Below are 23004 nucleotides of genomic sequence, written 5' to 3'. Positions count from 1 at the left end.
GAGCTGTGTTTTGAAATCATGCAATTCTGTATAATAGAAGACCTTGCAAAATCACGTCCTAGCCAGCTAAGGTTGGCGTTAGTGGACATTTTGAGTATTTCAAATATTCGTTTGTTAAAGGACAATAACATAACCTCTCCCTCAAAGAATGGCAAAGTTGAAATAGTGTTTGTGTGGTATATATATGGAACTGTAGCCTTTTTTTTTGCTTTAAGGGGGTGATAATCCTGTACTCAGAGCAGAGACTGAATGCTGTGCATTTTATGTCTATGCATGTAACAAGGATAAAATAAGAACTCAGTATTAATGCCTCTGTCCTCAAGGAAATAGATATTTTTGTATTAAAAAAAAAAGAAGTAATTAAAAATATGGGCATAAGAGTGTGAAATTGGACTTACAGTATCATTGTATTGATTTYAAATTGCATTCCTAAATAAAAGCAGGTAGCTAGTAGTACAATAAGAAATCATATAAAATAAATGGGAGAAAAAAATGCAATGTTAAAGGCCAAATTTGGAACCATAGACCTTGATTTCATCCATGTTTCATGATTTTGCTAAATGAGTAATGACCAGCCTATGGAATATATCTTTCTATTTCACRTCTACTTGTGAGTTGCTCTAGAATAAGACAGAGCAAAGTACTTAAAGGCAGGTTTGCTTTGGTTAATGTCAAAGCTAATTAATTAATTTCGCCTTATTTGTTAATTATTGTTTGCCAGACAACTCCTTATAATATGTGCCTGTGTTTTTCTTAATGTAGATGCTAGTATAGAAAAAGTGGAGAAAGTTGGCTTTCAGGAAAGGTATAAAGCACTGAGACTTTACTTGYACATGTTTTAAGATTAATGAAAAAGGAGATTTGAAGCTCTTTCATGGTTTTAGAAGAGGAAGGTGGAGATTAAACTGCTTATAGAATTTCTTCCCTATGTAGTACTATTTATTATTTGCCATGCAGTGTTTTGCACAGTTTTGAAGTCTAGCTTATTCCTTAGGTTATGGAAGACTTGCTAATATTTTGCTCAAAATTCATCTGTATTACCAAAGAGGCTAAATTGCGAAAGGTGTTTCATGACGAGGAGCAGGGAATGCTGCCCAACATTCATTAAAGTTTATATTTCTCTATATAGGGGAAGGGGGCAAGTTGTGATGTAAAGAACCAGTTGATCTAAATGTCAAGAATGTATTCTTTTTACTGAAAATAATGATTTGGGTAGTTCTTTATTACATATTTAAAAGTAAACTAAAACGTAAGCTGGACCATTTTTAGGCTTAATAGGCAATTTGTACTGGATTCTTTATGTGTATGTGTAAAGTATATACTGTTGACAAATAAGATATTCAAGGAACTGGAATCATGTAATCTAGAGAAGAGACAGCTGAGGAGGAAGAGCAGTAGTAATAGTCTTACACAGTGTGAAAAGTTGCTGTGCAAGGAGTAGCCTTTTATGGCTAGTAGAGTGAACAGAGAGAAATGCATTTGATGGTTAAGGTTAGGTGTTATGAGAAGCTTTTTACTTGTTAAAACAATAAAGCCTTTGGAGCAGCTTATCTGAGTTGTTGGAATGAGCTGCTGGATGGTAGCTAGTGAGCTCAGGAACAAGGCCAGAGAGTCTTGGTTTTACTCTGTGTTTCCAAGTACGCACACGAACGTCTTCTCAGGGTGACTTATCTGTATTTGAACCTGTCTCRAGGTGGGGACCCATTCTAGGAAATGATCACTTGAGGATCCTTTCAGCCCTAAATCTGAGCTTGGCACTCTTAGTTATATGCTATATTGACATAGATGATCATGATTAAAGTTTGAGTCTGTTACGAGGGAGGGAAGGAGAGAGTGTCTTTGCAGATTTGCAACTGCARCTGAGATTGGGGAGGATCTGAAGGGCTCTTCTTACTGCATTAGTGGAGGATAGTTGGAAGGGGGAGGGTTGGTGTAATGATGATGTCGTTATTGAGGATTTTGATCGTATTTAAAGCTTGTTAGTCAGGAAAGAGATTTGGGGTAAAATTTACAGTAGTTTCCCTCTTATTTTAGGGAACTTAGAAACATGCCCCACAATCRGGATGTCAAAGGATAGAGGCTTAAAACTCTCTTCTCCAAGTAGAAATGCAACTCACAATATAGATTAGATTTGTCCTGGCAAGGATGTTAAACAGGTGATTTTTGCACAGAAGTGGTTTGTTTGCTGAGAGGAAGCCTCTTGGGATTTCTGTACTTGGAGTCCTTTGTGAAGACTGTATTTGTCAAGCAGATTGCTTTGGATAACCCAGCATAAACTATCACTGTAATATCTGTATATCATATTTCTGATCCACAAAGCTAAATAACATAATTTTAAGAATTTGATATTTGCTATGTATTCACTATAATTTCTATTTTGTAAAAAAGAGCTGGTGAGCACAACATTTTTATCAGAACTCCTTTGAACAAAGTGTTGCAAWTGTCTGGAATATCCCTTAAAATAGTTGAAAATAATTCTTTTCTGTTTTATGTTCTAGTCGCATTCTGTATGGTGTTAGAATTAACATAGTTGCTGTGTATGGGAGAACTTCCTTTAAAATAATAAGWTATATAAATATTTAAAAGAGGAATTTAAATTTTGTTTTACATAGTGATAGTTGAGTTTCCTTTTATTTGGGGGGTCGTCACTTTTCTTCAATACTTCAGTAACTTTCCTCTGTATTAGTTATTTTTTATTATGGTCATGTTCRAGGCATAATTCCCTCAATTTCTGATGTTTAGGAAAATAAACTCTCAGAAAAACCTACTTTCACTTACCAGTAATGTTTGGCTTGGTTGTCTTTCCCTCCCGATGTCTGATACAGGATTCTCTGTATCTATCTCCTTTGCAGAGTGCACTTCTATCTCTTAATAAGCAGTATATGGATGGGAAAGAAAAAGACTTTTTGCCCCATTGAATGCACAGTTCTAAGTTCACTAGGAGCTCCTGGGACTAGTTGAGGTGTGCAGAGGTGCTGGCTCCCACCGATCTGCTCCACAGGCAAGAGCCGGTGTAACATAAGCCTGGCAAGCTGTACTGTCATCAAGGCACTGATTTCTATTGAATTTGTCTCAGCTGGAGCCAGATTTCTGAAATTTCTCTCACAAAGATTGAGATGCCTCCAGTTGTCTGATCAGCAGTATCTTACTTGGTTAAATATTAACTCATGCTGAGTTCCAAATTACAGGAAAAGACCTATAATATATTTTTATTCACACACAGAGGTAAGAGTCTAAAAGATCAGCTCATTCCTAAGGAAGCACCTTCCTGAAGTGGAAGTTGAAGGGTAGTCGCAAACTGATATTTCAYATGATCACAGAATCACAGAAGGGTTGAGGTTGGAAGGGACCCCTCGAGATCATCTGGTCCAGCCCCCTACTCCAGCAGGGACACCCAGAGCACTCTTGACTACAAGAGTTCAGGAATCTCTAGCTATCAATTTAGCCATAAAACTATGTTGACTTTGTCATCTGAGGAATATTTTCCTTTTTAAGTTTTAAAACTGAAACATAGTGATTTAATAGCTGTTCTGGTATATTATAGGTCTGCAAGAAGAGGGATAAGAGACTGTTTCTGTTGTTGACAAATCAAAAAGTCATTTTTGTTCTGATCCCTGGTAGTTATGTGTAGAAGAACTGTGACTGAAAAATCAAGATATAGGCAGAGGGTTCCAGCTGATGCATTCCTAACCAAACCTTCGTTGCTGTAGGGAAATACCAACAATTAATGCAAAATCTAATAAGTTCACTTCTGCTAAGTTAATAAACAAACTTGATTTTATTAGCTGCCAATTCTTTGCAGAAGCACAAGCAGTCAACTGTGACACTTAAAATAAATTGGCATCTTAGAAATACTGTTTGAGAAATAATTATAGTCCCTGAAATGATTAACCATAATAGTAAATCTTACTTATCCACTTTTTCATGCCATTTCAAAAATCATTAACTTTGTAAAATAATTACGATTTCATGATTTAATCATGTATTTGCTAGTGCCAAGCAAGATCTTTCTGGATCAGAAAAAAAAGGTCTGCTTTCTCTGATACACCTTATTCATAGATTGTATTCTGTTTGTATTGACACTTTTTGCACACAAAAGGGTTATTTTTTGTAATATTCAGAGTGAGCATAGCAAATAGAACTGTTCCTAGTCCATTCATAACTACACCAGTGTGAAGGAAATCCACTTAGCAGGTTGGCCACCTTGCCTGCCTTCTTGGTGAATGTTTATTCCTACTGAAAGATATTTTCCAAGCACTGATGGAGAGCTTAATGTACATGTAAGTTTGATGTTTAAGGTGAGTATTGGCACATGCATTAACTGTGAAATATAATCCTAAAAAGATACTCTTGAAAGAGTGTTGAGAGTGTCTTACACCGTGCTAGGTTGTTGCAGATGGGGTTTCATATCCCCACCTTTTCAGTTCTGTCCATAGTGTCATATGAAATAGAAATATCTAATAAAAATATCTCTTTTTCAGAGTTGGAGGAGAGACCCTTCTTGACTATTTCTCGTGTTTCTGTTTAACTACTTACATTTTTCCTATCTACTATTTAATTGTTTTACTTTTATCTTTTTTTTTTACTACATTTTTCCTATCTACTATTTAATTGTTTTACTTTTATCTTTTTTTTTTACTAACATACTTTAAAATGGTCATTTTTATTCTGTGATCTCTTTAGCTTCTCTTATTAGTTATATACATTATAAATTTATCTTACATGCAGTGCTATTAACTACCTCCTTTTCTGTGCTATCTATATAGTTTATTTTACATTTTTCATGCTTATACATCACCTTTTAACTGGATTAACTGGATATACATCACCTTTTAACTGGATTTTATAGCAACAGGCTTTTTACTCCGTATTGTTGACACTTGAAGAATGAAGCAGACATATTGACAACATGCAGGAAAAAAAAATAGAGGACTTAGATAGCTTAGCTTCTGTAAGATTGATAACACGGTATAAGATCTTTCTGAAAGATGACTTAATTCAACTTCTAGGAAGAAAATCCATAATTTTTTCCCAGAAACAACCTATATCCAGAAATACCTTAATAGCTTAATATCAAGGAATGTGGTCTTTGTGGTTCCGTCTAGATTTGCAATTTGGAATCTATATAAAAGCATCGTATTACATTATTTAGTATTCTTTCAGATTTTTCACGTGATCAAGAAGAACTGGGAATAGTTTTTAATTAAAAATTGAATTAATGCTGTGCTTTTCTCTGCATTTCTTTGCTCTAAAAACTTTCCAAAGTTCAAAATATTTGCTTTGCAAAATATGAGCTTGTTTATTTAGTTTGTTTTCCTGTGCTCTCCCTTTCAAGGAGAGTGGCTCTATAAAAATGCCACTGAATGAATAAGAATTTGGAATTAGAAAGGGTAAAGTAGCTGTCTCATAAGATGCAAAAAACAACAGCAAAAAAAACCTCTGAGAATGGATTTGCAAGAAAGCCAAGGAGCAGCAAAGAAGTACTTTGTTTTGGTATTATAGCCTATGCAGAATTTGCAATCCAATATACAGAAGCAAAGTAGAAATAATATTTTCTGTCATAGACCTAAGGAAATGCTACTTACATTTAATGTGTAATATATAAACAGGGTTTATCTAGTTGTAAATTCTAAAATAACTGGTCTTTAATACAGCTTATTGTTGTTTCTGATGCTTAATTTGTGTACCTTCCTGTAGCTAACATCTAAGACCGAGCAGTAATGTGATCTTATATTTAGGGTGTATCTCAAAGCRGGCTAGTTAGTCTCTGTCCATTTGGCTTTTTGCTATCGGCTATTTTTTGTTACCTTTCTTATAGCTTTGTGCAACCCTTCCTACATTGCTTTTTCAATAATTGATCCCTGTCATTTCACTACACAGTTTGCTTGAAGGCTGTTTATTTTCCTCATTTTAGAATTTTACAGTTTTGGTTGACTACACTTAAAAGCAAGACTGTAACTCATTTTTATTAAGTATTTGTATTTTGTCCCTTGTTTATTTCTCAATATTAAAAAATATTAAAAAATACAAAACATCAGAAATTCTTTTTTACTCTAAGCGGAGTTGTTATATCACAGAGGGACAAAATTAAGCAGGTATCGCAGTGCCTCCGATGTATGTGCCTGGTTACCTGGAGCTGCCAAGCTTCTGATACAGTGCTGAGAGAGGTGAGTATTTCAGCATAGGCTTGACAGCAATGCACCCAGTGAGTGGGAAACAGCTCATCTAAGGTTTAGGAAAAGTTGGAGAAGAATGTTTCTTAGATCTTGCTTTTCTGTGTAGCTCAAGCTCTAGGGTTGCAATTCCCCAAATGGAGTCCTCAGTTGAAATACCCAATTTCTTTCTTTTCAAGTTACAAATAGAAAAGGAAAAGGTGGCATACATCTTTTGAAATGGTGTCAGTAGATACTGGCGCTTGTGATGTTCCTTTGTCTTAGAGAGAATTACTTTCTTAGAAAATAGTGCATTTGTGGATTTGTACAGGCAAATCTCTGATGTAGACAAATAGTTAGATTGCACTGTTCTCTGTTCACCGGATTCTCCACCATGCTGCTTATATAACACTGCTTATATAATAAAGTTCACACTTTATTAGCTCACAAAGCACAGCAAAACCAGCCATAAACTAGAAATGGAATGAAATTTGTGTGAAATCCTTATATCCTGTGTCACTTTCCATAAAGCTGGGATAAAATAAAAGCATTAGGAGAAAAGGGAAAACACTTGTCCGCACATGATTACATTTATTTTCAGCCTTGCTGACACCATTCCACATCAAAATATCCTTAGCTATTGTGTTATGACAATCCTTTGGTAGCTCATTCRTATTTGTATTGCATTTGTTTCTCACTTGTTCCTTTTAGTTGCTTATGCACCTCATTAAGATTCAGAATTCCTTCTTAATATAGATTAGTCCAATTGTATTAGTCTTTAAGCATTTGTGTCAACACTTTCTAATGGTGGCACTATAGTGCTGTATCTTTGTAGAGCAATTCCAGTCTCAGTTGTCTGTCTCTTTAGTGAGTACTGCAGCTACTAGAATAAACACTGTCCTTGAATTATTTAAGTGTTCTGAAAACAGAGACAAAAGAAATGCTGTCAGGCTTACACATAGTCAAAATGTTACTTTTTTTTTTTTTTTAAAAAAGGGCCTATATTCTTGCAAAATTAATCCTGTTGGCAGTGGCAGTCTTCTCTAAAGGCATTTAATATGCAAGGAGAACATTCTCCCCTCCTGCCTCTCTCGCCCCCCACAAAAAAGCAATTGACTTGTATTCAAAACTGCTTACAAATGTGAATATTACTGAAACAGAATAACTGCAATTACAGCCTGTGTGGAATATTAATTTGCTGCTTTGCATCAAGTGGGCCTTTATCATAAGCTCATTTTATAGGTGAGCCAGTGTAGATTGTTTTCAGTAAGAAATATGACATGCAGTTGTATTAATAAAACCTTGTTGCACATATTGCCATCTCTTAATATGCAATTAAGTACAGTTTTCAAACCTCAAGTACATCTTATTGCAGTGCAAGAGCAGCAAATTGAAAACCACTGCAAGTATTTTGTCATTATTCTTTCATCAGTTATTGTAACAAGCCGATGTTAGCTATATAGATTTAAATTTTATAGATTTAAATTTTTACTTATTGTAATTCTCTTTAATAACTGTGATGTATGTTTTATTTTGTTTTGCACTTAGGATTTAGTTCTTTAGATTTAATTCTATGCCATTTATCAAGCACAGAAAATACAATCTTAGCTACTTTATTTTCATGCAGGGCAACTCTTCTGGAATATTATTAGCACTATTAGATAAACTGATAAAGATAAGGATGATGAGTTGCAGTAAATTTGGTTGGATGATAATGTCTTCTCAGAATATAAGTAACAGAATAGAAAGGATTGAGATAAGAGCAGCAAATTTGGAGTCATTTGAAGTCATCTATTCAGGAAAAGAAAGGTTTATGATTTAAAGAGGAAATGAAGGAGGGGTTATGAGGAAAGTATACAAAATAAGGTATGATATAAAGAAGATAAACTAAGTCTTTTTATGCTTTATCATCATGGAAGAACTAGATAGCATTGAAAACTGCAGGTAAGAAACTTGCATTTGAGAGAAGGATTCTTTTATTCAAAGATAATACCTAGTTTAGTGTTATTTCTGTTCTTTGGATCCTCCTAAATGAAACTGCTGGCACATTGTTCTGTATGGTAACAAATGCAGAGTGAAACTGGTGCTCTCTCGTTGCCACCGGTATCGTTAGATTAACCTGTGCCTGGAATTTTCTAGCTAATCACTCTCTATGAATAGTCCATGCAAAGTGGGATTTTTTGAGCTAATTCTCTGCTAATGGAAGCTAATTCACATTGTTCCTTCTCTGTTTTACCTTTATCTTTGCACTATTGATACCACCTCAGGTGTGTTTCTCTCCAAGACAGTAATTTTCAGCTAATACTTCATAGTTCTCTGAAAATCCACATCTACTGGGTGTAGGGTGAATAGAAAAGTGGATACAAAAAGTAGGTGGTTCAGGAGGCAGAGTGATTCTAACCTTTATCTTCTTATCCCAAAATGTCATTAGAACCTGTTACAATTTATACGGGAAGCCCTGAATGTGTTAAAGGATTCAGAAGTTGGAGTTGCTGCCCTTGGAAAAACCCTCACTYTCTGTTTCTAAATGTTTCCGAATCTGGAAGTTTCTTATTAAGATATTAATTTTCTTAGAAAGTAAATGGGACTCTCGGATGTTGGTAAGGATGGGAAGACCAGATACTAGTGGAACAAGTTTCATAGCACAGCAGTCTCCCACCTGCAGATAGYGGTTGCTTTTAGGAACAAAGGATATGGATTGCTTCCATAAAAATRTTTTGAGTGCTGCACAGCTTATCTCACTTACCTGGTGAGAAACAGCACTCATTGAGGAAGAATATTTTGTTRACCTTCTGACTCTTCATATTGTTAGAAAGGATGGATTATAAGACACTGTTTGTTCTGCTAATGATACAGAATTTCTTCTGTTGCTTCTGTTGTTCAGTTTCGTTTGACAATAAGGCTGTGTCTTAAGGCAGGTAATAGGAGCTTAGAGAGAGCYGTGGAATGAGAGCTGTTCATCCCAAAGAATAATGATTTGCAAGTGCTGCGAGAGAAAAAAAGCAGAAAGCTGCCTTTGCAGGTCTTACTACCCTTTTCCTTCATTAGGAAATTCGCAAAGCCRTGGACAATATCTGCTGCTGTTTACTGACATTCTTAGTTAACTCAAAGGCAAAGAAAAGCTGGCAAAGAAGAAAATCCATTGCATCCCATTGCTTCAGCACCAATAAAAGTTGCATATACTATCTGACWTCCCTTCTTGCTATTGAAAGATTACGGTATACTGGGAGAATTGCCCTTGCAGCTTCTTGAATCCTTTTAGCCCACCTTGTTACATAGACCAGRTGACTTGGGGATTTGTGTGCCGAGAGCTGCTTTTTGCCTTAGATCGTGGCTCCTTAGTCAACTTGCTTTTGATTTCTGCTTTCAGAGGAGTGCAGTCATTTTACCACTCTGAWTCACTTTCTGCCCCTCTTTTCAGCTGAATGAATATGTCCACAGGAGAAGTTATGTACTTTAAACATTCTGTAGAAAATTGATACAGCAAGAAAGGAAAAAAAAAAATGGGGTTTCAAGTTGTACACTCAAAGCACCTTCTTGCCAAGGCTCTATGTGGTTTAATACTTTCCTATTTATACATTCAGGATAGCACTGAGTTATTCTAAGGAAATGCTGCAAAATCTTATTACCATAGGTTCTTTCAGAAAGTTATTTCTTTCAGAAAGTTAGTTTTCTTCATGACAGTCTTAAGAATGAGTATTTCACAACTGAGCATACTCTCTATGCTTTTACGAGGAGGATTTCCTTCTTTCTCTCCCTCTTTTTCTCTCTGAGTCTTTCAGCTAGTCATTCAGTGCTGATGTTTTTCTGGTAAGATGCATTTTGGACTATACATGCTTGATCAATAAATGTCAAGAATGTCTCTGTAAAAAACACCAGCTTAGAGTTGACAGTGTCATAAATAAAGTCTCCAATTCCAAGCTATCTAGTAAAATACAGACATAAAAAGAACAAAGATAGACTGACTTTACATTTGAATTTGGTGGAGTTTGGTGTGTATGTGGGATGTTATTGTTACTTCTATGACCACACTGGAAGATGATGGATTAGAATGTAAAGTGGTCAAGTTCTGGAGATGAGACCAGAGGTCTGACAGCAGAATTGAGGAGTTTATGACAGAATTGCCATAAGCTGCTTCTGTCTAATTACCAAGCTCCCTATTCCAGCACAAATTCAAAGTTATTCGTTAATGTCCTCCCTGGCTAATTTCTTTCCCATTGTGACTTCGAGGAAAATAAATATTTTCAAAGCTTATTCATTCATGTGAAGACAGCAAAGGATGCTCAGATAGTCCCTCCCAAACAAGAAGCTTTATGTTTCCTTTGAGGAACATCTCTTGGTTTTGGTTTTGTGTACTTTGAGAGATACATTCCTACATGGTTGATGTACTTAACTTARTCATTTCATAACTTAATCATTTCTAACAACAGAGTGGAATTCCAGAACCATATTAAGATCTGTTGGACAGATAGATTTGACAAAGGAATTGAGATCCATGGATCATGTTTAGAAGGCCATATTTCTTGGCTGCTCCATGTGTAAAGCCACAGCTTGATCCACAACAATAGTGGTAACAGTATCACCCACATGAAGGTCTAGTTTGAGGAAAGTTGTTACTTTCCCTTTAAAAAAAAAAAAAAAAAAAAGAGTAAAATTGAGATCAGTCTAGAATTTGTAGACCTTGAAGTCCCTTCAAGGGGACAAGTGAGCATTTAATCTGATTTAATCTCATAACCCTGAGGTAATATCAGTCAGTTGAGATTGTGGAGAGGCAGGAGGCAAATATATAGTTAAGGTGATTTCTTGCTTTTTGGGAAATTGCTGTGTTACTTGAGGGTATAGGGTGGCAGTGGTTTGGACTGGTGCTTGAGGAATATTCTGAAAATAGTTTAGGACTAGAGACAGTAGATCGAGATCACACTGAGGAACATGAGGTGGGAAAAGACTAGTTATCCCTTTAGGACTGATGATTTCAAAGTATTTCAGTTCTTATTGGTCAAAGGACTGAAGACTGAAGTGATCATTGAAATGAACCATAATTTCACATAATGATACTCTCATCTCTTCCATCTCCAGTAGAGAATCTAAAATACACAGTATGAAGGGAAAGATGGGCCTGTGACAAAATCAAATGCCAAATTTTTAAACATTTGGAAACTGGAAAGATTAAAGCTTTACTAAAGCAATGGCCGTATGTCAAGAGAATGTAGGAGAACCTGAATTTAAGTAAGTTAGGTCCAGTAGCAGAAGTAGTCAAAGCACAAGTTTCTTATTGACTGATTAGCTGTCAGCAGGGAAGTGGGAATGGATGTATTGTATGGCTGCCTTAACACCATTAAAATATAGTGACAGTAGAGTCGTGTTTGCTTGTTCACAATCTGCAATTTGCTGTATTGTTTTGGAAGTTTTCCCTCTGCTATATAGCATATATATTCTCCATAATAATGCTGATAACAGTAGAACTAACCCCCTAAAAATCACTGATTCAGGGTAGTGAATCTATCTTCTAAAGAAATTGGAGCATTAAAGAAGCTGGAGGATTAAAAAAAAAGTCCTTTTTTTCCTGTGACTGTTCACTTTTTAGTAGCTGTTATGATTAATATTCCACATAGGTTATAGCTTCTAATAACTAGGAATTTACTAGGTGTCAATAACAGTATAACAAAGATGAACTGTACACCTGAATTTTGATAGGATTTTAATTTTTTTCTGATGTTAATGATTCAATATATAATGATTTTCTGTCATATTTTTTAATGTGTTTCCTGCTATCTTCTGAAATCATTTTGAAGACCTAGAGACCCTGTATTTTTAGTATGAGCTGTTAATATAATCTTTTAGTATTTTATATTATTTGCAGTGGTTTTAATCCCACTTATTACATCAGGTAATTAAATTGCATTAAATGTACAGTGTTAGATCTGCTTAACGAGCAAAAAATGCAATATCTGAGGAAAAAACAGGAATACTGTAAAGTAAAGAAGTTAAAGAAGCATTGCTACATTCTTTTGTGCATTACCTAATGATAATTCTTAAATTGAATTAGTTGATTACAAATAGCTGTGTGTGTAAAATGTAGTCRGTGTTTCAGAGTAATCATATCTAGTGCATGGCTGAAAGATGCAAAGATTTCTTAATTAAAATGGTCCTGAACAAAAATAACAGGTCTGTGTTAAACTGAAGCTGTCATTTTAGAAGATTAATCATCCTCCGAAATGCTGGATTTTTTTCTAATTTTTCAGGTTGAATTTGTCATAATGGCAGGCACTGTACCTAACACTACAGTCCAATGGGGCAGTAACRCTGTCAGGAGCTTTTCTGTTAGTTGATTCGATAAGAGGCTGCACTGTGATACCTGCAGAAAGAACAGGATCATCCTGGAGAGCCTGTTCTGGTATCATTTGCCTTAATTCTTCTGCTATAATGCTAATTTTTATGTTACACAAAAAAAACTCGTGTGCTGTCTTAATGGCAGTGGGAATTAGGGACTATTTTTCTATAACCTTCTTGAAACTGTATTAAGCTCTGAAATTCTTTCGGCTAATTCTAATTGCATTTTTAAACTGCTTTTCATAGAAAGCAGCATGTACCGCTTAAAGTTCTTAAAAATTACTAATTACTCCGTTATTGCTGTTCCTTCSATAGTTCTAAAGTGAATGTAAGGAGCATTGTATTTTTTTCTGTAATTTCCAGATTTTATTATTTTCCTTTTTTTCAATCCCCCACTGTCACTCCAACACAGTGGAAAGATGATTTAAAAAAAAAAAAAAAAACCCACAATATTTTTTATTCAGCTTCAGGATTCGGAGGTGCTGAAGAGCAGAAGAGCGCTGAGCRAGCACTGAGGTGCAGCCGGCTTTGTGCTTCACCTCAGCGCGGTGGTTTGACCCCTAGTCCGGAGCRGTGATGGGGGCCGTGGGACACTCGGTGTGACCGGGCAGGGCRCGGGGACTGATGCCGTGGGTGGCGAGGAGGGGTCTCCCCATGCAATTCCCTTGSCATTAGGGGCCTTTGGGAGCCTTTACCGCAGCCAAAATGGAGGTTCCATCTGCTGCAAGGTTCAACTCCACCAGCTCTAGGCACATTCCTGGCTTACATCTGTGTCACAGAATGATTCTGTGAATGAACACCTTTTTTTTTTGTTACGGAAATTATTTATACTTTGGTTGATCAATACCATGAAACTTTTTATGCAGCTGTAATATTCATGTGAATAACAATTATTTCTGGAAACTTGAGTTTAATAATATTCACCAGAGTTCCTTAACCCCCAGAAATACAATTGCAGTACCTGCAATTTGGGTGCAATAGTCTCCTTTTGGGGGAACTGAATGAAATACAGTATTCTGCTGGTCTTTTTTGACTTAGCTATAGAGAACTTTTGGGTTGGCGTGGCCTACTATATTTCACTGGTAATAATAACATTCATTTTTCCTACACATTCCTGCCTGGATAATTTTTACAATTCATTCTAGTTTAAAAATTGAAAGAAGACCGATTTGGATTCTCACAATTGATTTGTAGTTTAATCCCTTTCAAGTTTGTAATTTTTTTTCCATATTCAGGTTGCTACAGTTTTGATGCAAAATTGGAGAAGAATGTTGTCTTCAAAATGCGATTTCCAAATGCATCCATTGTGAGAGGTACTTTGGGCATATTAGAGTGTTAGAAGACTGGGCTTTTAATTGTGTCATCACTTTTCAGCACTAGTGCTGCAGTGACACACAAGATCTAAACAAGCTTTTAAAAAAAAGTGTCAGTTTTACCCTACTGTATTTATGTAATGTTGGGGGGGGGAAAGGGGGAAGAAGAAGAAAAGAAGGCCACATGCCTCCACATGCCCAAGTAATTTCATTAAATGATTTTTGTTAATTTTCTTTCTCCATATTTTCCCCTCATAGCCCCTTTGGATGGGACTGTCCAGTTCACTGTGTTTTTGTTTTAATTATAATCATGCTTAAGTGGTCCATTTGGCTTGGAAGGACCCATATTKAGATAGATATTGTATTTCATACTATTTTCTGAGAAGAAGAAGAAGAAAAACAAGTATTGCATGCTTCAACTTGTGAAGGATGGCACTGATTTTTTTCCCATAATATATTACAGAAGTAACKTATATGACAGTTTAGGTTTATGCCTCACATATTGGAGGGAAATTGGTTTATAAATTTCTGTTACCTCAAGAACAAGGTTCATACTTTTTTTTTTTTGTACTCTCTAAATAAGATTTGTTCATGACTCATATTTTAGCTTTCTTTAAGAGAATAATGGGTGTTAGAATTTGTATTCTAAGGCTATGTCATGGTTAAATTGCTTACAAAAGCAATTGCAGTTATGATTCCTSTTCTAAAATAGATGTCTGAGTGCTTTACTAATGATATATTTAATTTCTTACTATATGTATTGGAAGTCATATTACTGGGTAAGAATAATATTGCTTAAGGAGGCATGGGAATTTCTTGCAATTCAATATATCGTGTTAGTTCCTAATAACTGATGAACTGTTTAATGATTAGTGGAGGAGACGCAATACGTAGCTGTCTCTGGGAGAAGCTTCTTTCCCTTGGGTGCCTGAATATAAAGTGCTTGTAGGGAGGAAGGGGCCAAGCTCTTCTCAGTGGTGGCCAGTGACAGGACAAGAGGCAAGGGGTACAAGCTGAAACMCAGGCAGTKCCATCTCCATGTGAGGAAGAACTTCTTCCCTGTGARGGTGMCAGAGCYCTGGMACAGGCTGCCCAGGGAGGCTGTGGAGTCTCCTTCTCTGGAGATCTTCCMAACCCGCCTGGATGCCGCCCTGTGCCCCGWGCTCTGGGTGTCCCTGCWGGAGCAGGGGGTTGGACTGGATGAKCTCTAGAGGTCCCTTCCCACCCCAGCCACTCTGTGTGTCTGTGATTCTGTCACTATCAGAAATGTTTCCTAAGCTGTGCCACATTACCGTTTCTGGGCAGATASAGTTTTTGGAGGGATCTTACTGTTGTTTCTGAAAGCTCTCTGCAGTGAGGCTGGCTGGAACTTACAGAACGTTTTTGACAAAGCGTTGCTTAAAATTGTAATCATAGCACACCCTATAGCTACAGATGCATTTAGGCTGAGAGTTCAGCTGACATTATCTCCCCTCTGAATTTTATCTTTTTCAAATGTTAATAATTCCTTGACCCTTTCTGCAGACACGTTTTATCTTGACTTGTAAGTAGAGCTGTTGAAAATTTTGGAGTCCCTTGGGGAGAAAGCAGTACAATAAATAAAGATGACTAACCTAGACTTTTGGATCCTATTGAATCAGAGATCAAAACACTCTGAAAATCMATTTTATATGTTTATATGTATGTAAAAATGTAAATAAGAAATGGCAGGTGATGCAAATTTTACCTTAAGTACTGAAAGAGGATGTGCCTGAGTTTGAACTTTCATAGCAGGTGGATATTGCTGTGGTTAATAAAGATTCTGATTACTGGGAAGGGTGTTAGGAAGAGTGAATTTAAAAAGAACAACTCAACAAGACATTAAAGGGAAGTGCTAATTAGCAAAAGACTGAATCCTGAAGGTAGTGGGTAAGGTAGTTACCTTTAAGCCAAAGGCACTGGTGTTAAAGAGGAAACAAAAAGATTTGCAGTAAAGTCTTTCATGCACGTCTGCCTTAAATATTTGAGATGCTTATCCACATGCTTTCTAACCTATAATTAATCAATTAGAAATACCCTCTTTTGTCCTAGTGCGTGCTTTCTGATAGATTGCTGCATTTGTACATTTTAATGATCCAAATAATGGTTATTTACATGTGGGTGGAACATCCAGTTAAAGGATTTTGCACGTCACTTTGATGTAAAATGCTAATTAATCCCGACATATGTGCAGCACTCCAGAAGATATATTTGTCCTGTCTTTATAATGTGAGCACAGCCATGAATGGACTCAATAGAGATTTCTCAGAGTTAAAACAAAGCGTCAAGATAAGAATTCCTTGTGAGAATTAGTCGTCTTTGTTCATGAAATTGAGAGGGAGAAAGAGAATTTCTTTTCCACCACCACATGAGGAAACAGTCATTCCTGAAGCACATTTCCATTACCCTCTGACTCATGTTGGATAAGTAGTGTAAAAAAAAGACCGCACACATGATGGTGTATGAGAAGAAAGTAATGTTTTCAGTGGTGTTTTTCCTTGAAAATTTAATTTTGTGAGCATTACCTTAACAAGCATACACAGTTTACCAAATGCTGARTGGTAAAGTTCCAGACAGTCATTTCTTTCTCATTTTTTTTGTAGTGGTGATTTAGAAACTTTTTTTCTTAAAAATGTGGTGCTGTCAAATACTTTTTCATCTAGTGACTTGTTTTCATAATGGTACAGTTGTTAGGACAGCTCTGTTGTTAAATGACTGAAAACTGAGTTTCMGAAGGCCTCCTCTATGCAAGGGAAGTGACTGCAGAAATTGTTTTTCATTTCTTTGAACACTGATGGCTGCATTAGGCTGTCAGTGCCTTGTTATTTCGATCCCAGCTCCACATTCCTCTTAGTTTAGGCAAGCCCTTTCAGTTGCAGAAAATGAAGACAGGAAATTATGGGACACACTGAAATGCAGTGAGTAATGAAACATTATGTACCTACAGCAGTGGGGAATGTTTTCAAGTACCATACTTTGATCCTGTTAGTGAATATCTTAGTAGAGAAAATGCTAAATATTGAAGATACTCCCAGAAATGGAATACACAACTGTATGAGAATACAGTCATTCTTTAAAGGACAGAAACATGTCTAAAATCACATTTAAGATGATGTTAAAGCAGATTGAGAAGKTAGTGTGTGTTAGGGAGTGATCATTGGGTGCCGATGGTGCCACTGATCCCTTGGCTCTCCCACATCTTAGCTTCCTTCTTGCAGCCTTGTTCTCCTTTTCTCCGCCTCCTGCTCCTCCTCAACACCCYGACCCTAATCACTTTTTCTCCATTGCTCCCATTTTGTTTTATTGTACTCCGAGCTACTTCCCTGACAATGTTATCTAACCCTTACATATTATGTTATTCTGTGTTGTATTATATTATGTTCTTGCTTAGGTCTGGTTGGCCTTGCAAGGTTGTTCKCTCCCAAAATGTTTGCAATGTTTCCCTTTAGCTCTCTGTGAAGTTTCGCTGTTTCTCMCATAGCTTCTCCTTAGCCAGCTGTAAAATCCCTCCTCTTGCTGCCTGTAGCTTTTCAAGTCAGCTGCTTACACTGCTGCACACCAGGGCCAGCAGTTTCTCATGGTGTGTTCACATCACCTCAGAGTGGGGCCCAGTCACTTTTCCTGCAGTTAAAGTAACAGCTTTAATGGGTTGGCATGTGATAAAATTGTCTGCAAGGCCTTTTCTTTGCTGTCATTAGTAAAGTAGTAGTTTAATTTGCTGTGTTCCTGAATGAATCACAGAATCACAGGATGGCTGAGGTTGGAAGGGACCTCTATAGATCATCCAGTCCAACCCCCTGCTCCAGCAGGGACACCCAGAGCACAGGCGGGACATCCAGGCGGGTTTGGAAGATCTCCAGAGAAGGCGACTCCACAGCCTCCCTGGGCAGCCTGTGCCAGGGCTCTGTCACCCTCGCAGGAAAGAAGTTCCTCCTCACATGGAGATGGAACTGCCTGTGTTGCAACTTACACCCGTTGCCCCTTGTCCTGTCACTGGCCGCCACTGAGAAGAGTTTGGCCCCTTTCTCCTTACATTCTCTCCTCAGGTATTTGTACATGTTGATGAGATCCCCTCTCAACCTTCTCTTCTCCAGGCTAAACAGGCCCACCTCACTTAGTCTTTCCTCATACAAGAGATGTTCCAGTCCCTTAATCTTTGTTCCTCAAAGCAAAGCAATCAAGAATTTGTTTAACCAGGGAGGAGACAGGGGAGCAGCTTCCAATCCTCCTTCCAGTTCTCCCTCCTATCGAAGCATTAGCAGACACAACTGGCAAGAAGTGAGTTTTATTGGGGAACTGACCAAGCTGAAAGCTAACCTGACTTAAAATAAATTTATATTTCAGACAGCCCCTTTATTTTCTCCGATTCAGTATACAACCCCCTGAGCAAGCTCTGGGACAAAGTAGGAATGGAAGCTAGTGGCCAGCAATGTAGCAGGAGGTCAGAATTTCTTCCAGAGCCTATCTGGTACCCTACAAACTTGAATTGCTCCTAGAACAATGGCATACATTGTTTTTATTGATAATCTGATATTTCCTAGAAATCAGTGCAACAGATGAGSATAACTTATGATTTATGCTGATTCCTGAAAGCATTTATTTTAATAAGTAATTCCCTAGAAAATAGATTGCAATGATATCAAATTATAGTAAAGAGGGAGAAATGCTTGTGATCAAAAAAGGAATAGTAACTACTTGTAAGTGAGGAAGGAGGAAAGCATTAAACAGATATAATAGGCAAGTTTGTAGTGTAGCAAATGTAGATCTCAAACTTGTAACATTTAAAGACATTGGGCACTAAACTCCTTTCAAGCATAAACAGATAGCATGTATCACTAAAAATGTGTTTTGAACAGTAAATGGCTTAAGAATACTAGAGAATTGCTTTCAAACAAATATTATCCTATTTTTGTTTTATACTGCTGTTACTGAGTGCATTTAAATAAGTTACATAAATTGGTATGAACAAACAGCCAGGAAATAAAAATATTATGTGTGCAGAACTTGTACAATTGCTTAGGATATTTTGTGCCTCTAGTTGAATAGCCTCATCTTCGAAAATTACATCTACCATTCTATGAAGGTTGTTTGGATTATTTCTATGCTTTCACAGTCTTTTTTTTTTTTTTGCCCCAAATTTTGCTGAAAAGCTGAAGTCCAAATCATAGAATCATAGAATCATAGAATGCCGAAGGTTGGAAGGGACCTCAGAGGTCATCGAGTCCAACCCCCCTGCTCACACAGGGTCACCCAGAGCACGTGGCACAGGGCTGCRTCCAAGCGGGTTTTAAAGATCTCCAAAGAAGGAGACTCCACAACCTCTCTGGGCAGCCTGTTCCAGTGCTTTGTCACCCTCACAGTGAAGAAATGCTTCCTTAAGTTCCTGTGGAACTTCCGATGCTTCAGTTTGAAGCCATTTCCTCTAGTCCTGTCGCTGCCCACCACTGAAAAGAGGCCGSCCCCCTCCTCCTCMCTSCCTCCCTTGAGGTATTTATACACGCTGATCAGGTCCCCCCTCAGCCTCCTCTTCTCCAGGCTGAACAGGCCCAGCTCTCTCAGCCTTTGCTCATAGGGCAGATGCTYCAGGCCCCTGATCATCCTGGTAGCCCTGCGCTGGACTCTCTCCAGCAGCTCCACATCCCTCTTGTACTGGGGAGCCCAGAACTGGACACAGTGCTCCAGATGTGGCCTCACCAGGGCTGAGTAGAGGGGGATGATCACTTCCCTCAACCTGCTGTCCAATAAAACAAGAGTGACTTGAAAACTTTCACAGGGGCATCTGGTAAGAGTTTGGTTGTTACTTTAAAAACAGAGAAAGTCTAATAAAGGCCCCAGGGTCCAGAACAGAGACTGCTTTTAAGCATCTTGACTGTCAGTGCTGCTTGAATATTTAACCAGGTTCCTTTAACATTCTAGTTCTGTTTTTTTTAAGATAGCATTGCAAAGAGGGCAGGTCAGAGAATATCTTCTTTGCTGTCAGATGTAGTAAGTGTGTGCTGTGGTGCTCACCCTGTAATATGGGAAGATGGAGGAATTCATTGCAGCCCAAACTTTTGAAATTCCCAACATTCTGAACTTGATGATGTAAATATGTGAATTATGAGTAGCAGATCATCAAAACTGCCCCAAGGGGATCTCCTCCTCCTCACCTTTTAAGATGTGTATCCACTATAACTATAGCTCAGTCCTATACAGTTCATAATTTTAAACATGAAATTTAATTTTGAAAAAACAGAACAAGTAAAAGAAAATAGTTTTTAAGTTTAAACTCAAAGCTATCACGAAATGCATGTTATTGATAAGAAACGCATTTTCAAAAGTCCTGTGAGGTACAGTTAGCAAGGACTGGTCTTATAAAAAGGGTGCTGAAGGATAAAAGATGGTGCAAGACAGTATCTCTCCTCCCCTTGAGGCAGAAGCCAAAGGCCAGATACACATTTTCTTGAAAAAGAATCCATGAAGGTCCCGCTACTCAAAAGTCAGAGGCTAAGTAAATATTGCCCAAAGTAGTGTCAAAAACTACTCAGCAAATGCCTCATAAGCTTTCCAGAAGCAAAGTAAAACTCAGCCTATATGAACAGCATATCCAAAGACCTCCAAAAATCAATACAAATGGTGAAATTTACATGTGTTCAACTAGATAAACCCCATTTCATTTTATATGTCCATTTTAAATTATAGTCAATAGTTACCAATCACTGGTTTTTTGTTGTTTTATTTTGTGTATGTATTTTTTTTTCTCCAAATAACTGAGTTCAATTTTTGTTCTTTTTGGCATTGGAATACACAGTGAGATAGTCAGCTGACTTAAAAAAGTGTCTAAAACTTAATTCTTAGTTTTATCTAAAACTTAACTTTAAAAGAAACTCTAGGTTTCTTTCAAGTGCTAAGGGCTTGTGAGATATCTCTGGTCAATTTTAGTTGGGCAAATAGAGGAAATAAGTATCAAAGCAGGAGGGAGCAAGCACTCTTCAGAGAAAGTTCTGAAAAACATCTGATAATTGCTATTCTGGACTTACTGGGGAAAAAAAATCAGCATTTTATGATCAGCAAATCAGGAGGTAGTGAGTCTGYGTTAGGCACCTGTGTCGTCTTGTGAAAATGATCTTTTTTTTTTTCTCAAAAAGTAGTTTTACGTTAACTCTTTGCTTCATATTTATGCCATTTTTGAAGTTAATATACTTTAGTGTGACAGTTTAAGATTTGCTTTATAATCCTACCTTCTGAATTTTCTGGATGGACCAACTATGTGAGCGTGTACATATTTATGTACAGCTGCTCACACACTTTGGTGAGTAGCATGAATAGGCTTATAGTTACAACTGTATATGTATATATGTATACATATATATATACAGTTATAGTTATAACTATACCAATGTATGCACCATTAGATAACAGTTGAGGTATTTCTGTACTAGTTCTATGGCATAAATTTACAGTGGTAGTTACTGCATCAAATGGTGTTACAAACAAACCTCTAACAAAAGATGTAGAGACACATTTTGTTCAGATTAATAAATGGGTCAGAAAGGTTAATGATCCTTGAGCCATAAAATGTTTTATGCTGATTTTTACTAGTATTATGAAAGGGTATTTCAAAGTGGGTGCATTTGTCTSCTGGAAAGAATAATCTCAGAAAATGCTGCCTCTTTGCCATCAGGCTYGCCCTTTCTATTCAAAGTCATTTCTATACAGCTAAAATAACTTTTTATAGTAGAATTTTCARAGGAAACAGAATTAGTTAGCCAGTGATTCCTGTTACCATAATCAATTCAATAGTTTATTAATTAATGAACCTAATTAATTTAGGTTGCAGTTTTCAAGGCATACTGAAAGTAGCACARTTGCTTAACTGTTTGGAAAAGTCGAGGGTTATGGGCATAAGTGAAGTGATGTAATTTGCCTTTCTAAACRTTTTCTGTTGATTACACACGTGAAAGGAAATGTGACAAATTTGCAGGGCCAACAGTTAAAGCTAACACTGTTGGATTTTTTTTTTTCCGTGTAAAGTTGTACTTCTAATATTCAAATTACAGGACTCAAAACATAGCCCTTCAGTTTTGTTTCTACATGATATTTTTTCTGGACAGAGTCATAGTTTAGCATTGTAGGTTCTGTATTTCTTTTTTCACTACTATTAAAAAGGTTGATATGAATAAGCCATTCATATGAGTTCCTCTCCATCCAGGGACACTGGATCTTAGAAAACGGGAATCCACCAATTCCAATTATACACTTAAACAAAACTTTTTTTTTGTTAATCAGAAACAATTATGATATGCCTGTGGATAAGTAGGGCTAGCTGATTCCATAACAGGAGATTATGTTGACTCTTCGTTTGCCACCAATAATGATGGAGCGTCAGAGTGGCTTTTGTCACAAGAATGCAAACTTTTTTTTTTAAGCAGAAATTGTATCTGAGTGTATAGTCATTATGATTATATAAATATTACCRCATATTTTAACATTATTCCCCAAACTGTCATCTAAGACGGTAGGCTACAGAAGCGCTTTCACATTATACTTATGCATTGCATTTTCTTTATTCCTAGATCCAGGACGCATATGACATTACCCAGTATGAGAATATTTTTTATCTGTTCATGATTCTGGAACAACTTCTTCAAAGTAAGACAGAAGAAAGTAACGTTTCAAGCTTACAGTATATTGAGGAAGAAAAAAACAAATTTATGAAGAACCTTGATCAAATTATTCTTCACCTCTCAGATGAATTCCCTTTGTTTTCTTTATATTTGTGGAGAGTGAGTGTTCTTTTGAACTCAGCTCAAATACAAATTGATTAAAAAAAGCCTGCTTTTAACAGAGCATTTGTTATGGGAGYATATTGGAAAATGTTTAAACCAGACAGGTAAATTGTCATTATTGTAAAACATTTACTTTARACTACTATCCCATAGAACCGTTTCTGAGATAATGCAGTTTATTTCTGATTTTAAATATAGAAAGAAATGTAATAGTTCAGGTGTCATTTTGAATAAACACTGTTTCCTCATAGTGGAAAACAATATAGTGTTGTTTGCCTCCACAGGCAAAAAGGGCAAAAAGAAAAGCTATTTCAAGTGATATTTAAAATAAGCACTGCCAACATCTAAGTCTAGACATAATAAGGTTTCCAAMCTAGGCAGCTATATAAATACACATCTTTTTAGAGAGCTGTGGAGCTTCTG

The 23004-nt window shown here is 36.8% G+C and overlaps 1 protein-coding gene across 1 annotated transcript in view; it reads left to right on the top strand.

Annotated features, from left to right (window-relative positions):
• The window catches only part of MEI4 (meiotic double-stranded break formation protein 4), a gene marked incomplete at its 5' end in the record, with an annotated part of 55291 nt that extends 32640 nt beyond the window's left edge, over positions 1 to 22651 (top strand). The window contains one exon of the mRNA XM_026038456.1: positions 22369 to 22651. Coding sequence (XP_025894241.1) covers positions 22369 to 22620 — 252 coding nt within the window. The remainder of the gene's footprint in view (positions 1 to 22368) is intronic.
• Positions 22652 to 23004: the final 353 nt, after the last annotated feature.

The sequence above is a fragment of the Nothoprocta perdicaria genome, unplaced genomic scaffold, assembly GCF_003342845.1.
Source record: "Nothoprocta perdicaria isolate Ctin4 unplaced genomic scaffold, notPer1 scaffold_21, whole genome shotgun sequence".
In the NCBI taxonomy this organism is placed as follows: Eukaryota; Metazoa; Chordata; class Aves; order Tinamiformes; family Tinamidae; genus Nothoprocta; species Nothoprocta perdicaria.
Note: the sequence above shows the minus strand (reverse complement) of the source record. Positions and strands in the feature narration are given on the sequence as shown.